Source organism: Acomys minous, assembly GCF_964271855.1.
Source record: "Acomys minous genome assembly, chromosome: 9".
Lineage (NCBI taxonomy): Eukaryota > Metazoa > Chordata > Mammalia > Rodentia > Muridae > Acomys > Acomys minous.
Window position 1 is genome coordinate 80,503,506 of NC_140490.1, and position 13,374 is coordinate 80,516,879.

Here is a 13,374-nt window from a genome sequence, read left to right on the forward strand (position 1 = left end):
TCCCAGGGTGAATCTGAAGCAGTCCTCAGTGGAGGGATGGAATGGGCGTGTCTGCCCAGGTGGCTTCAAACCTCCCCCAACTTCCCAGCAGTCCCCCCATATCCACCGGCCCGCTGCCCCCCCCCCCCCCCCGCCGCCCAGGGCTGAGGGTACCCAAGGCTCCACTGATGTGGGAACAGGGTTTTAGGAGAAGGACCAGACAGTGCGAAGGCCAGGCCCAGGGCGGGGCGGCCAAACATGGTGGAGGCTGGCAGGGAGGAAGAGGGGAACACTGGGGACCAGCCCTGAGGTTTCCAGAGCTCAGAGCCCTTCATCCCTGGCCGCTGGGGGAAGGCAGGGTCCTGGTCACGCTGGTGAGGGAGGAGAATCACAGCCATTGGATTTGGGCATTGGTTGTAAACACTGTGAAGAGTCCTGCCTTCGTGGCACATGCCAGTAATCCCAGCACTCAGGGGGCAGAGGCAGGCGGATCTCTGTGAGTTCGAGGCCAGCCTGGTCTACAGAGCAAGTCTAGGACAGCCAAGGCTACACAGAGAGACCCTGTCTCAAGAAAAAAAAAAATCCTCAAAGAAGGTGGCAAAGATAAAGGCTCCTGCAGCCCAGAGACAGATGGACGATGGACACACAGTGTGATCCATCCATACACTGGAATATTATTTAGCTAGGAACAGGATTGATGCCCCACTGTACTTTTCAGCATGGAGGGACCTGAAAATACTGGTGACAGACCCAGACAAAAAGCCTCAGAGTCAAGAAGTGGGTACCTGGGTGTCAGGGGCTGGAGAAAGGATGGGGTGACTGTTCATGCAGACAATGTTTCTTTTTGAGTGGTAGAATGTTCTGGAAATAGATGGAGGCCTGTGATTTATGAGATCTAAGATTTATTTCTTTTTTATTTTTTGGTTTTTCGAGACAGGGCTTCTCTGTGTAGCTCCAGTTGTACTGGACTTGCTTTGTAGACCAGGCTGGCCTCAAACTCAGAAAGATCCACCTGCCTCTGCCTCCCCAGTGCTGGGATTAAAGGTGTGCGCTACAGCATCTGTCTGAGATATGAGATTTATATTCATGACTTCCCCCTCAAAAAAAAGCGCCGGGCATGGTGGCCCTCACCTTTAATCCAAGCACTCAGGGGGCAGAGGCAGGTGGATCTTTCTGAGTTTGAGGCCAGCCTGGTCTACAGAATGAGTTCCAGGACAGCAAAGGCTACACAGAGAATCTTAGGGGTGAAAAAATCAAAAATCAAAAACAAAACAACAAAAAAGAGTTCCTTTCAGAGCATGGGCCTATGCTCTGAGAGATGCAGATTCATTCATTCACTCTTGCCAAAGTAGCAGAGAGTCCCCAGGCTCCCTGTGTCCCCAGATGGCTTTTCTGGGTTCCCCCTCTCACCTGGGAGTGGGGGCTGCTGAGTCAAATCTGATCCACATTTTCTGATCACTAAAGAGGAAAGCAGCCTGAGTTCCCACAGCAGGTGCCAGTGTGCTTTTCAAACGCCTCCACAGTTGGGTAGGTGGGGCAGCTGCCACCTGTGGGGCAGCACCAAGGGGGTGAGGAGTGAGGCCATAGGATTGCTTCAAGTGGGGCCATCCTGGGCTACAAGAGCCCTACCTCAAAAAAAAAAAAAGAAAGAAAAAAAAAAGAAAAACAAAACAAAAAAACCAAAGCAGTCCCATCTGCCAGGGGGGCTAAGCTGGGAGTCAAACCTAGCCTCCAGTGTGCCTGTCTGTGCCACAAACGGAGTGACTGTAGGGAGTGTCCAGGCTGGGGCCAGGCCAAGCCCCTACTAAACCAGCTTCGTTCCTGGGGTCCACCCTGCCTGGCGCCTGTCCCAGGTGGGGCCCTGTGGACTTTGGAGCCCTGGGGAGCCGGCAGGGGGCCTGGGCTGCCACAGCCTCGGGGACAAAGGTTTCCTCAGGGGCCCCCCATACACGTGTACGTATACACACACACACACACACACACACACACACACACACACACACAGAGCAGTCTTTTTTTAACGGCTGGGGACAGCCAGGGCCCCTTGGCTCTGAGGACACCGCCCTGGGCCCCTGTGGGAACAGCCCTGGCCTCCCAGGTGTGGTCAGAACAGAAACCTGCAGATGGGATGTGACTGTGGGCAGCTGGGCCCCAGGGCCAGCCAGGTCTAGAAGGCGTGGTGATGGCCAGGGCCTGTCATCCCAGCTCTCAGGAAGTAGACGCAAGGCTATTTGGCAGGAGTTCCAGGTTAGACCCTGTCTCAAAACAAAACCCCCAAAAAGGCAGCCGAGAGAAAGGTTCCTGTAAAGGAAAAACAAAAACCCCACAGACAAACAAAAAAAGTTCTTCCTGGTTGGAGCAGGCGACGGTGTGAACCAGGAGACAGGCTCCCCCTCCTGAGAAGGAACTGTTTGGATGGCTTGCGTAGGGAAGGCGAGGAATGGCTGTGTACACTTAGTAAGTGCCTGCTGTATGCCTCTGTCCCAGGTCACGCTTCCAGCTTGCAGATGAAGCCAAGAGGGTAGGAGGAGGCTAGGACCGTGCCACAGGGAGTGAGCACCCACTGCAAGGTCCAAGAAACCATGCATATCGAATGGGCATTTATTTAGACGCCTGTCGTGCACCCTGTCTGATTCCAGACAAGAGAAACAGACCCAAAACCTGTCCCAGTGCTGGGCCTGTGACTAGAGGAGCCTGGACACTGTCGCCCAGAGCCAGCTCTCCAGGGTGGTACACACCCTCCCAGAGGCCAGCCGGAAGGAGGGCCAGAGCTCCATTAAAGCCTGGGCTTTTACAGCCTGTCTTTGTTGTTGGCCCTTCCCCCACAGGCAGCCGGGGGATCCCTGTGGGTCCCCGGTTATGGCTTTGAATTGACGTCCTGTCCCCTGTAGGCATCTGACCGGGCGCTGCCACCGTCTGGTCCTTCCTACGGGAATGGGCATGCGCGGTGCCTTCCCTAGTGAGGCAGCTACTCGCTGAGCCGGGCCTCAGTTTCCCCAGAGGCACCACCAATGCTTTGAGGTTTGAGATAGAACTGTTTGTTTGGGGTGGCGGTTGTTGTTTTGAGACAGGGTCTCATGTAGCCCGGGCTGGCTTTGAACTCCCGACCCCGACCATTTCTCCTCCCCTTCCTGAGTGCGGCGGAAGGACAGGTGTGCAACCACCGTTCACCTCCTTCGTTTGTGGGGTGCTGGGGGGTGGTACCATAGCCTTGCACGTGCTGGATGAGTGTTCTGCCCACTTAGCCGCACCCTCAAACGGCCATGCACTTTTTGTCTTTTGCTTTTCTTCTTTTTTTCTTCTGGTTTTTCGAGACAGGGTCTCTCTGTGTAGCCTTGACTGTCCTGGAGTCGCTCTGTGGACCAGGCTGGCCTCGAACTCACATCGATCCTCCTGCCTCTGCCTCCTGAGTGCTGGGATCAAAAGCATGTGTCACCATACCCAGCGGCTTGTCTGGTTCTTTTCAGTGAGGACAGGGAAACTGAGGAAGGAGGGCTCTAACGGGGGCTGTGGAGGGGCTGAGCCTGTGAATCCTGTGTCCAGGAAAAAGTTTTGGCCATGGCAGTTAGGATGAGCTTCTGGGGTGTGCACAGGGCATCCCCGACCTCCCAGGGGAAGGTCCTTACAGACTCTCCAGTATCTGGGGCTGTGGCCACACCCCTGGTCCCATGTCCCATGTGCCCCCCCCTCAGGTAGCTCCTGGAGGAAATCAAAGTGCAGCGTGATGCATAGGTGTGGGGGACCCACACCCTCTGCAGTGAAGGCAGAGCCTCCTTGGGAAGATGCAGAGGTCCCAGCTGGCCCTGGTGCTTGAGTGTGGCACCCAGAGGCGCCCTGCTGGGCGGCCCCTGCTACCTGCTAGGCCCCGCACCCCTCAGGCAGCCTGGAGAGGGAGAGTGGGCCTCCCTGGACTTAGGAATGTGGGCCGGCCAGTCTGGTGCAGGCTGGCCCCGGGCTGGGGCGGGCGCACACAGAGCTGGGCAGCTGGGCAGCTGACAGCCGGGCCACCCAGCAGAGGCCTGGGCTCTGGGCTCCTTTCTAGGATGGCGTCTACCCCGTCCATGATCTCCGCTGAACAAGATGGGGAAACTGAGTCGAGGGCAGGGCCTGTTGGAAAGGTGCCCTAGGAATGGCCCCAGCTGCCCACTCTGAGGTTCCCACCAGGCTTTTGGGCACTAAATGATGGATTATGCAGACCTAGGTGTAATTGGTGGTTTCAAGGCCCCCCACAGTCCAGCCGGCTGCATTCCTGGAGGTTAATTTGGAGCCTGGTATTCAGCTGAGCATGTTAATTATCTCCGCCCCACTTCCCCCTGCTGGGTCAGTGAGTCCCAGTACCCAGAGGCACCCAGGACACAGCAGTCCCTAAGATCACCCCGCCACCACCAGCCACTACAGCCTGGATGAGCAGAAGGTCACTTAGTCACTCTACACGCAGATGAGAAAGGAGACCCCCCAGCCCCCAGGGCGCTCAGGAGTTGGACAACTCTCCTTGTCACTGTGCCTCAGTTTCCCAGAGCTCCTAACCCTTCCTGGGGGCACTGGTTAGTGACCCCTGGATGTGTGTGCGTGTGTGTGTGTGTGTGTGGGGGGGGGGTGCTCAGCATTGTCTGCGGCTTGGGGTGTGTGGGGTTGGCTGAGTTCCTGTTGCTGCTGCCCACCCCACCCTACCACTGCCCACCCTGTCATGGTGTGGGGGGGGCCGCGTGCCTCCCACCCGCTGACCCATCCCCATTCTGTCCACAGCTTTATGAACTGGACGCGGACCCCAAGAGGAAGGAGTTTCTGGATGACCTTTTCAGCTTCATGCAGAAGCGGGGTGAGCGCGCCTCACAGGGTGGGAGGGAGGGGGGGGACCAGACAGTTCAGTCTCTTGTGAGTGGGGGAGGGCCCCCAAACTCCGTGGCTGTGGACTGGGGACCCCCCCCAGAACTCCCTCTCCTCGGGGAGGGGACCAGCAGGGACTGGGTCATTACAATGCCCGTGTTTTCAGGGAGGAAGCTGAAGGTCCACAGAGGTTCGAGGCCTCAGTCAGAGCAGCAGGAAGGGGCGGAGGAGGGGACCCGAGGCCAGCCTGGGCCAGGGCCCCTGGCTTCTGTAAACACAGGCCTTCAGGCTTGCCCACCCACCGGAAGGCTACCGAGAAGGGGTTACTGTGGCCTCTGAAATTAACCCCTCCGTGTCAGGGTGGAGCCTGCAGGCCTCCTCGGGTCCAGCCCTGCTGCCCTCCCGTGTCCCAGGGTTATCGCGCTGCCCCACCTGGCCTACCCCCCCCCACACACACACACCTCCAGCTGCCTCTAGGCCGGCGCTGACCCTCCTAGCGCCACCCCCCACCATCACGGGTCAGCAAGTCGGGCACCTCAATGCTACAGCGTAGCAACTGAGCACGAAGGGCTGTGAAAGCCTGCATCTGACCTGGCCTCCCTCACCATGTCAAGCCAACCAACTCCTTCACATTCCTCAGAACCCCATGTCCCTGCCTGCTCCGGCACTTTGTTCTGAGGCCTCTGGAAATTAGGAGCTGGAATTCAAACCGCCATCTCTCGCCCTGTCAGAGAACCACCTACTTGCCCACCGGTCCCTTCTTTGGGAGGGAGAGATGACCCCTGCTCCCTCGCAGCAGAAAGCAGAGACCTTGAAACAGGCTTCTCTCAGAATTCTCTGGAGACAGGAAATGGGGGAGATGCCTTGCCTGTGCCCCTGCCACCTTCCTCATCCCGCCCTTCATCTCGCTCCCAGACTTTATATAAACTTCCTCCTCTACCAGACTGGCCTGCCGACCTCCTGGTTTCCCACTAGGGCTGAGCTGCCATTGAACAGGGCAGTGGGTTTGAGATCCACCTCTACGTGGCCATCGCGGGGTCCCCCTGACCTGGGAGTGTTTGCTAGCTAGCCGTGGCTAAGCGTAGGGAAAGTGTCTTCCAGTGCCTGCTTGCTGGGTCTGTGGAGTCCCCTGTCAAGTCAGGCCCCAGGGCCTCAGCTTCCCCAGCAGGAGACACACTGGACTGGTCAGCGGATCTGTCGCTGGGGTTGAGGCCTGTCAGGCTCCAGGCCTCTCTGTTGGACACCTGCTGTGTGCCAGGCTGGGTTGTGAGGGCCCTTCCTAAGCCAGCTGGCACAAGTGTGAGACCCAGCTCTGAGCTGGGCGTGGGGCACCTATGAAGGGTACAGGGCCCTGTGTGTAGCAGGTTTGGGGTTAGAGGTTCTGGGAGGTGAGGTGTAGAGGGATGAACAGGGGGCCGGGGCAGAGGGGGGCTGGTGGAGGTGTCACCAGGTGGCTCCTGCTTCTTAAACTGCCACTCCCATTAGCTGAGCCCGCCCTGTCCCCACTGGAGCCTGCCACTCTGGGGAGGGCGGAGGCAGGGAGGCCTCTGGGGATGCTTTGTGGTTGTTTTGGCCAGCTACTGTTGTTGGAGACGTGGAGTGGGAATGCCCAGCACCCTGGAGACTCCTGTGTGTCCCCAGCATGGCCGCTGGCCTCTCCCTTCTAACTCCCTGGGGGGGGGGGCTGCTGTCTGTTTTGCCAATGAGCGTGTGCTTCTCTTGGGGAAACTGAGGCAAGCAGGGACCCGCTGCTCCAGGAAGGGTTAGGGGGAGTTAACCTATGCGACTGCCACACGGACAGTCCTGGTGTGGAGTGGGGGAGGGGAGGGGTGGCACTCCTCACCCTGTAAGGCCCAGCGTGCACATGCGTGCAACGTGAGGGCTGCCCAGGATGAGTGTGCGGCAGCAGCGGTGGCCCCGGTGCCAGGCGCCCCCTGCCTAAGCCCCGCCAGCTACAGCAGGCACCCACCCTCAAGCAGCCCCTCCCTGATGTCCCCCAGGCACGCCAGTGAACCGCATCCCCATCATGGCCAAGCAGGTCCTCGACCTGTTCATGCTGTACGTGCTGGTGACAGAGAAGGGCGGCCTGGTGGAGGTCATCAACAAGAAGCTGTGGCGGGAGATCACCAAGGGGCTGAACCTGCCCACCTCCATCACCAGCGCCGCCTTCACGCTGCGGACTCAGTGAGTGCGGGGGTGGGGGGTGGGGGGCGGAGCTGCCCCGCCTCTAGAGATAGCCCGCCACCTCCCCTTCAGATAGCTCACGGGCTTCCTAAAATAGACCACCACCTCTCCCTGAGATAGCTCGCTCCTCCTCAGATAGCCCGCCACCTCCCTCTTGAGACAGCCCGCCACTTCTGACCTAAGACAGCTCCTCACCTGTGTTCTGAGATAGCCTACCACCTTCCTCCTCAGATAGGCCTCCGTCTGTCTCTTGAGATAGTGTGCGTCCCTTCCCTGAGCTTGTGGTGCTGCCCTGGTTTTGCCTCCAGTGCCATCCCCTTCCCCTGCCCACAGGTACATGAAGTATCTTTACCCCTATGAGTGTGAGAGGCGAGGCCTGAGCAGCCCCAACGAGCTCCAGGCTGCCATCGACAGCAACCGTCGCGAGGGCAGGCGCCAGAGCTTCGGGGGCTCACTCTTTGCCTACTCACCCAGCGGAGCCCACAGCATGCTATCCTCGCCCAAGCTACCAGTGACTTCTTTGGGCCTCGCCACCAGCACCAATGGCAGCTCCATCACCCCGGCGCCCAAGATTAAGAAAGGTGAATCATGTGAGGGGAAGAGGTTATCCCTTTTTTTCTCCCTGTAACCATGATAAATCCATTAGTGTAAAAGAATTCTCCCTTTCGTTAGTGGCGGTGCCCAAGGCAGACATTACTAGTCAATCCCTGCTCTCTAAACCCCCTCCCCCATGCAGCAGAAAGACATCACCAATCTTCATTCCCCAGTTCTTTGCCAAAACAAATATGCCTCAGATATGATGTGCATGATTTATCTATCTTCTGCCTGCAGCAGACATTACTAATTGAGTTTTTTTTTTTTTTTATGTCTGCAGTAGGGCAGACATTATTAACCGAGCACTGTACCCCTTTCTAAACCTGGCATCACTAATCAATCATAGCACCCGCGTCTTGTGCGTGGCAAACATTGCTAACTTGTCGCTTCTGTTTCCTTCTAAGCGCTGGAGACCTTTGGCACATACCAGACCCAGCAGACATGTGCAGTGTCGGTCATGACACGTTGACCCTTGAACCACACTGAGTCTAACGCTGGGGTACCCCTGAGCAACTCATTAATCTTTTCTGAGCCTGGCTTGTGAATCAGAGGTGGGAAGCTGCCTGACTTCTGTAAAGGTGTTGGGAGGCGTCCTGTGTATGATGCCCCCAGCAAGCTCACAGCCCAGGCCCGCACGTTCTCAGGGTGTCCCCGATTCTGTGGACACCCCCAGTCCGGTCAATGTCAGCCCTCTTGTCCGCTGCGGTGGTAGTTCGGGGCGTGCAGCCAGAGCCCTAGGTGCCACCCCAACACCACGTCATCTCTCATCCTGGTACTTGAGCAGTGCATCAGGAGTTCAAAGTCAACCTAGACTACATGAGACTCTCAAAAACAAATCTGGGGTGCAGGGGGTGTAGATGTCTGCTCACCTCTCACCTTGGTGGTGGCAAAGTCGACTCCCCCCCCGGGTCTCCCCCCCTGATCACCTGCTCTTCTCCCGTCTGCAGAGGAAGAGTCAGCCATGCCCATGGCTGTGGCAGGCCGCCTGCCTGTGTCTTTGGCCGGCCATCCTGTTGTGGCCGCCCAGGCGGCTGCTGTTCAAGCAGCGGCGGCCCAGGCGGCAGTCGCGGCCCAGGCGGCAGCCCTGGAGCAACTCCGGGAGAAGCTGGAATCTACGGAGCCTCCCGAGAAGAAGATGGCTCTGGTTGCTGATGAGCAGCAGCGCTTCATGCATCGAGCTCTGCAGCAAAACTTCCTGGCCATGACGGCCCAGCTGCCGATGAGCATCCGGATCAACAGCCAAGGTACCGAGGGTTCGCAACGCCACCGCGTTCTCTGTGTGTGTGTGTGTGTGTGTGTGTGTGTGTCAGGACGGGTGCCCGCCTGAGTCTGAAAAGGGCGGGTAACTCGATCGCACCACGATCACACCACCACAAGAGAGGCCTTCGGGGATAGTATGTGAAAAACCGAGTCCGTCTAGTTGGGACTCCACATGTTCTCGCGTTGATGGGGATCTGTTTCACATGGGGTGCTTGGCGCTGCTGCATACCTGTTATCCCAGGAGGAGGTCGAGGCTAGCCTGAGCTACGTAGTGGCACCTGGTCATAATAATAAATAAATGAATGATAAGAGGGTGAAGGAAAGCCGGGCGTGGTGGCGCACGCCTTTAATCCCAGCACTCGGGAGGCAGAGGCAGGTGGATCGCTGTGAGTTCGAGGCCAGCCTGGTCTACAAAGTGAGTCCACGACAGCCAGGGCTACACAGAGAGACCCTGTCTCGAAAAACCAAACCAAAACAAGAGGGTGAATGAATGAATGAATGAATGAAAGAAATAACCCTACAAAAAGGGTTGAGAAGTCCTTCTAGAGGAGGCAGGTGGGAGGCAGGCCACTCCCAGGGTTACCTCCGACCTGGATGGTGGATCTCTTACCCCCCACAGCCTCCGAGAGCAGCCAGAACTCAGCCGGGAGTGCGACCAGTGCCAACGGCAGCAACAGTATTAGCATGTCAGTGGAGATGAACGGCATCGTGTACACAGGTGAGGTCACAGCCTGGCCCGTGGCTCTGCTGCCAGGGCCTGCAGGACCCGGCAGCCTGGGCCCACCCATTTGCCCAGCTCTGTGACATGTTCCTCCCTTTGTCTCTCTCTCTCCCAGGGGTGCTGTTTGCTCAGCCGCCGCCCCCCACGCCACCCTCCGCCCCCAGCAAAGGTGCCATCAGCAGCATGGGTACCAGCAACGCAGTGGGTAACCGGACAGGAGCCAGCGGCGGCACCAGCAGTGGCAGCCAGGTGGGGCTAGCCGGGGTGACTGCGCCCCCCACATCTTCTACCTCAAATAACTCCTTGCCTTAAAGGAAGCCAAGACACATTGCTGCCGCCCGCCATGCCTGCCACGGGGACCACACAGCCACCAGGGGACCTGGGACATCCATAGAATCCCAGCGGGCCAGGCAGATTCCCAAGGAGCCACACTGATGCCAAAAAGGAGAGAAAGAAAAAAAAATATATATGCATATATATAGAGATAGATAGATAGATACAAACAGATGAATAAATATCAGGGCAAAGCGAAGGACACTTGAATCTCTCAGGTTCGGAGACTCCGAGAAGTGGGTTTGACAAGGGCCACCAAGGCAACCTTCCCAGAGGCCTCCATGGGGGGTTCGGCTTGACCAGCCCAGTTCCAGCATTTACCTCATCAATCCTGGCACTGTGTGTTCTCATTTCTTTCTTTCTTTTTTTCTTTCTTTCTTTCTTTCTTTCTTTTCTTCTTCTTCTTCTTCTTCTTCTTCTTCTTCTTCTTCTTCTTCTTCTTCTTCTTTTTTCTTCCTCAGTCCTTAACCATGGTTCCTTCTGGGCAAAGCAACCAACTGGAACCAGGATTGCTGTTTTCTTTCATTCTCCTCAGAAGCTATGAATTTTTTTCCTTTTTTTAAAAAATGAGAGCTCAACGTTCAGACGCGACTTGTTTTTTAAGGTTTTGGGGTTTCCGATTTTGTAAATATTCTATTTTATTCTTGAGGGTGGGGATTTTAGGGAGAGCCTATCTGTATATCTATATATTTGTGTTCATTCAGGGAAACAGACTTAAAAGAAAAAAAAAGAAGCAAAATACCAGCTAGAGTCCCCACCCCTGCCACCCCACAGCCTCTGCACTGTCCTGGGAGCCACTCAGCCAGGCAATGCAGGCTCTCAGCACTGTCCACACTTCTGTCAGGCTGGGCCCTGCCCACTGGCTCCTTCATTCAGGGACCTGGATTGTTTACCCAGGACATGGAATGTTCTAGAAACGGGTAGGGGAGCAGCACATGGAATGCAGTGGCCTCGTGCATCTCAGGGATGAAGGTGCTGGATTCTCTTTGCCTGGGTGGGCTCCTTCAGGGGAGACAAGACCAGCGCAGCGGGCCTAGCCGAGGGCAAGGATCTGGGCTGAGTCACGCCCGATGCCTCTTGTGTCCCCATCTCTCTTCCTGTCTTTGTCAGTCCCCTTGCTGGGGCAGTACCTGAATGTCACAGTACGTCAGCCAGAGGTCTGGCGTCGCCGTCCCATGGTCCAGCCAAACTGGGCATCCTGGCACACGCCTGTCATCCCAAGTCCTAGGAGGATCAAGAGAGAGAGTTCAGAGTTCAGGGCTGTCCTTGGCTTCATATGCAGGTTGAGGCCAGCCTGGGCTCCCTGAGACTCTGTCTCAAGCAAAATAAGACAAGGTGGTGGCGCATACTTCTTTTAATCCCAGTACTCTGTGAGTAGGCTAGCCTGGTCTATATTGCAAATCCCAAGGCTACACAGTGAGACTCTGTCTTTGAGAGAGAGAGAGAGAGAGAGAGAGAGAGAGAGAGAGAGAGAGAGAGAGAGAGAGAACGAGAGAACGAACTTGCATTTCATTTTGGCTGGAGCCACCTTGCAGAAATGTGCTGGGTTGGAGGACTAGTCCTGGCTTCGGCCTTGGTCACCTTCCCCAAGGGGGCAGTGTGGGCTTTCCTGGGCTAGCACTGCAGTAGGTGCTGGGAGCTGCAAGCAGCTTGTCTGTCAGTCCCTCCTGCTCCTCTTCCCGGTGTAGGCTGTGGGATCTGACCCTCTCTGGTCCTCTGTCTCAGGGTTGTCAGTGTGCCCCCTCTCTATCCTCCCAGGAGGAGGGTGTTGCCTGGCTTGGAGGTTGGGGGGGGGACCTCAACTCTTCCTTCTGGAAGCTTCTACCTGCCCCATCTTGGGGCGACTGTCTTAGCCGCACAATCATTCCTGGTCACGGGTTTTGAGGGGGGTCCTTGTCTGCCCTTCTGGTAAGTCTGTCCAAAGTCGGCCTCTATGGGGAACTGGCTCAGGGAGACAGCGGCCAGCCTTCTGTGTCCCGGGACGCCGGGGGGGATGTCTCTGAGGGGGTCGCCTTGGTGGGCACATCCAAGGCACATCTCTTTCTACCTCAGGTCTTTTGATGCCAAAAAGCAAAAAAAAAAAAAAAAAGAAAAAGAAAAAAAAAGAAAAGAAAGAAAGAAAAAGAAAAAGAAATGCGCCCAGGCCACCCATTTCTGTGTGGTCACCTGCTTAACCCCAGTGGGGACTTGGTGTCCTGGTGCCCACTTGTATCTGGGGCTCTGTGAGTGGCCGGAAAGCACCACCGGATCCTAACTCAGGGGACCTTGCCCACCACAGCTCTGTGATTGTAAAGGGGGATGTCCTCTGCTGGACACACTCGGTGGCCCTCTATGACCCTATCTGTGCCTCAGTTGCCCCATCCAGCCCTTGGCATTGGGTTCAGTTGACACTCATTATGCAGATTGGAGTGGGGACAGGGCTGGACTCGGTCTCTCTCCACCTGGCACCTCAGGGCTTGGCGTGGGCCAGGCGAGACCCCAGACTCAGGGCAAAGAGGGTGGAAGGGCAGGCGCAGGCTGCTTTTAGAACCTTCCTGGTAGCCCTTCTGTTGGCCACCGGGCTGTGTGTCTGTCTGTCTGTCCGGCTGCAGTGAGTGGGTCGGCGGGAATGGGCTTGAGGACAGCTGGGTTAGTGTTTTCTGAGAGTTAAACATCTGTATAGTCTGTGGGTTGTTGTTTTGTTTTGTTTTTTCCTTTTTTAGCATTTTTATACACTTCATTTTTTTCCCACCCCCACATGATTTCGGCTTTTGTGGATTTTATTTTTTTCTTCTGAGTAAGTAAGTGTGAGCTGAGCTGTTTTGTGAGGAAAGTGAAAATTTCAGTTTCTTAGGTTAGGAGGGGCTTGTCCGACAATGTGGGGGTCGCACAGGAACTCAGGTAAAATGAAAAAAAAAAGAATTTTTAAAAATAAAAAAATTTTCAAAAAAATAAATAAAAGGAAAAACTCTTTTCTACCTCTGGTCTGGCCTCAGGGTCAGTTCCCACCTAGGCTGTGGCCTGTAGCCTGCGATGGTCACAGCTGTGCGGAACATTCAGGAAAATTCAACTATTAACAGGAAAACTCAGACAACCGGGAAAAAAAGGTGTGATTTTTTTTTTTTTTGAAATTTAAAAAAAAAAAACCTGAAAGTTTACATTTTATGACCTTGTTGTGGATTGTATTTAAACCTCAGAAATATTTAACTCGATTGTAACCCTGTAAATCCGTGTGATTAAAGAGCTGAGACACTTCTGTGAAAGAGCTGCTCCATAGTGGTTTTTGGGTTTTGGTTTTGGTGGGTGCAGGAGAGCCTCCCGGGTGTGTGGAGGGGACCCCATGGGACACACACTGGGGAGACGTGAGCTCATGGCCTGTGGGGGAGGGTCTGCCTCTCTGGGCTCTGTTTCCATGTCTGTACGGTGTGTGTTGGGTGCAGGGTGTTGCCGCGAGTGTCGATCACGGCTTCTGGAAGTTGGTTCTCTCCTTCCGCTGG

At 55.9% G+C, this 13,374-nt stretch overlaps 1 protein-coding gene across 7 annotated transcripts in view; it reads left to right on the top strand.

Annotated features, from left to right (window-relative positions):
- ARID3A (AT-rich interaction domain 3A) overlaps positions 1-13,001 on the top strand; it is a 30,938-nt gene extending 17,937 nt beyond the window's left edge. For all 7 annotated transcript variants that reach the window (XM_084795541.1, XM_084795539.1, XM_084795540.1 and 4 more), the window contains exons 4-9: positions 4,726-4,798; positions 6,807-6,990; positions 7,324-7,571; positions 8,532-8,828; positions 9,464-9,562; positions 9,681-13,001. In XM_084795541.1, the coding sequence (XP_084651667.1) occupies positions 4,726-4,798; positions 6,807-6,990; positions 7,324-7,571; positions 8,532-8,828; positions 9,464-9,562; positions 9,681-9,877 (1,098 nt within the window). In that variant the 3' untranslated portion in view covers positions 9,878-13,001. The remainder of the gene's footprint in view (positions 1-4,725; positions 4,799-6,806; positions 6,991-7,323; positions 7,572-8,531; positions 8,829-9,463; positions 9,563-9,680) is intronic.
- Positions 13,002-13,374: the final 373 nt, after the last annotated feature.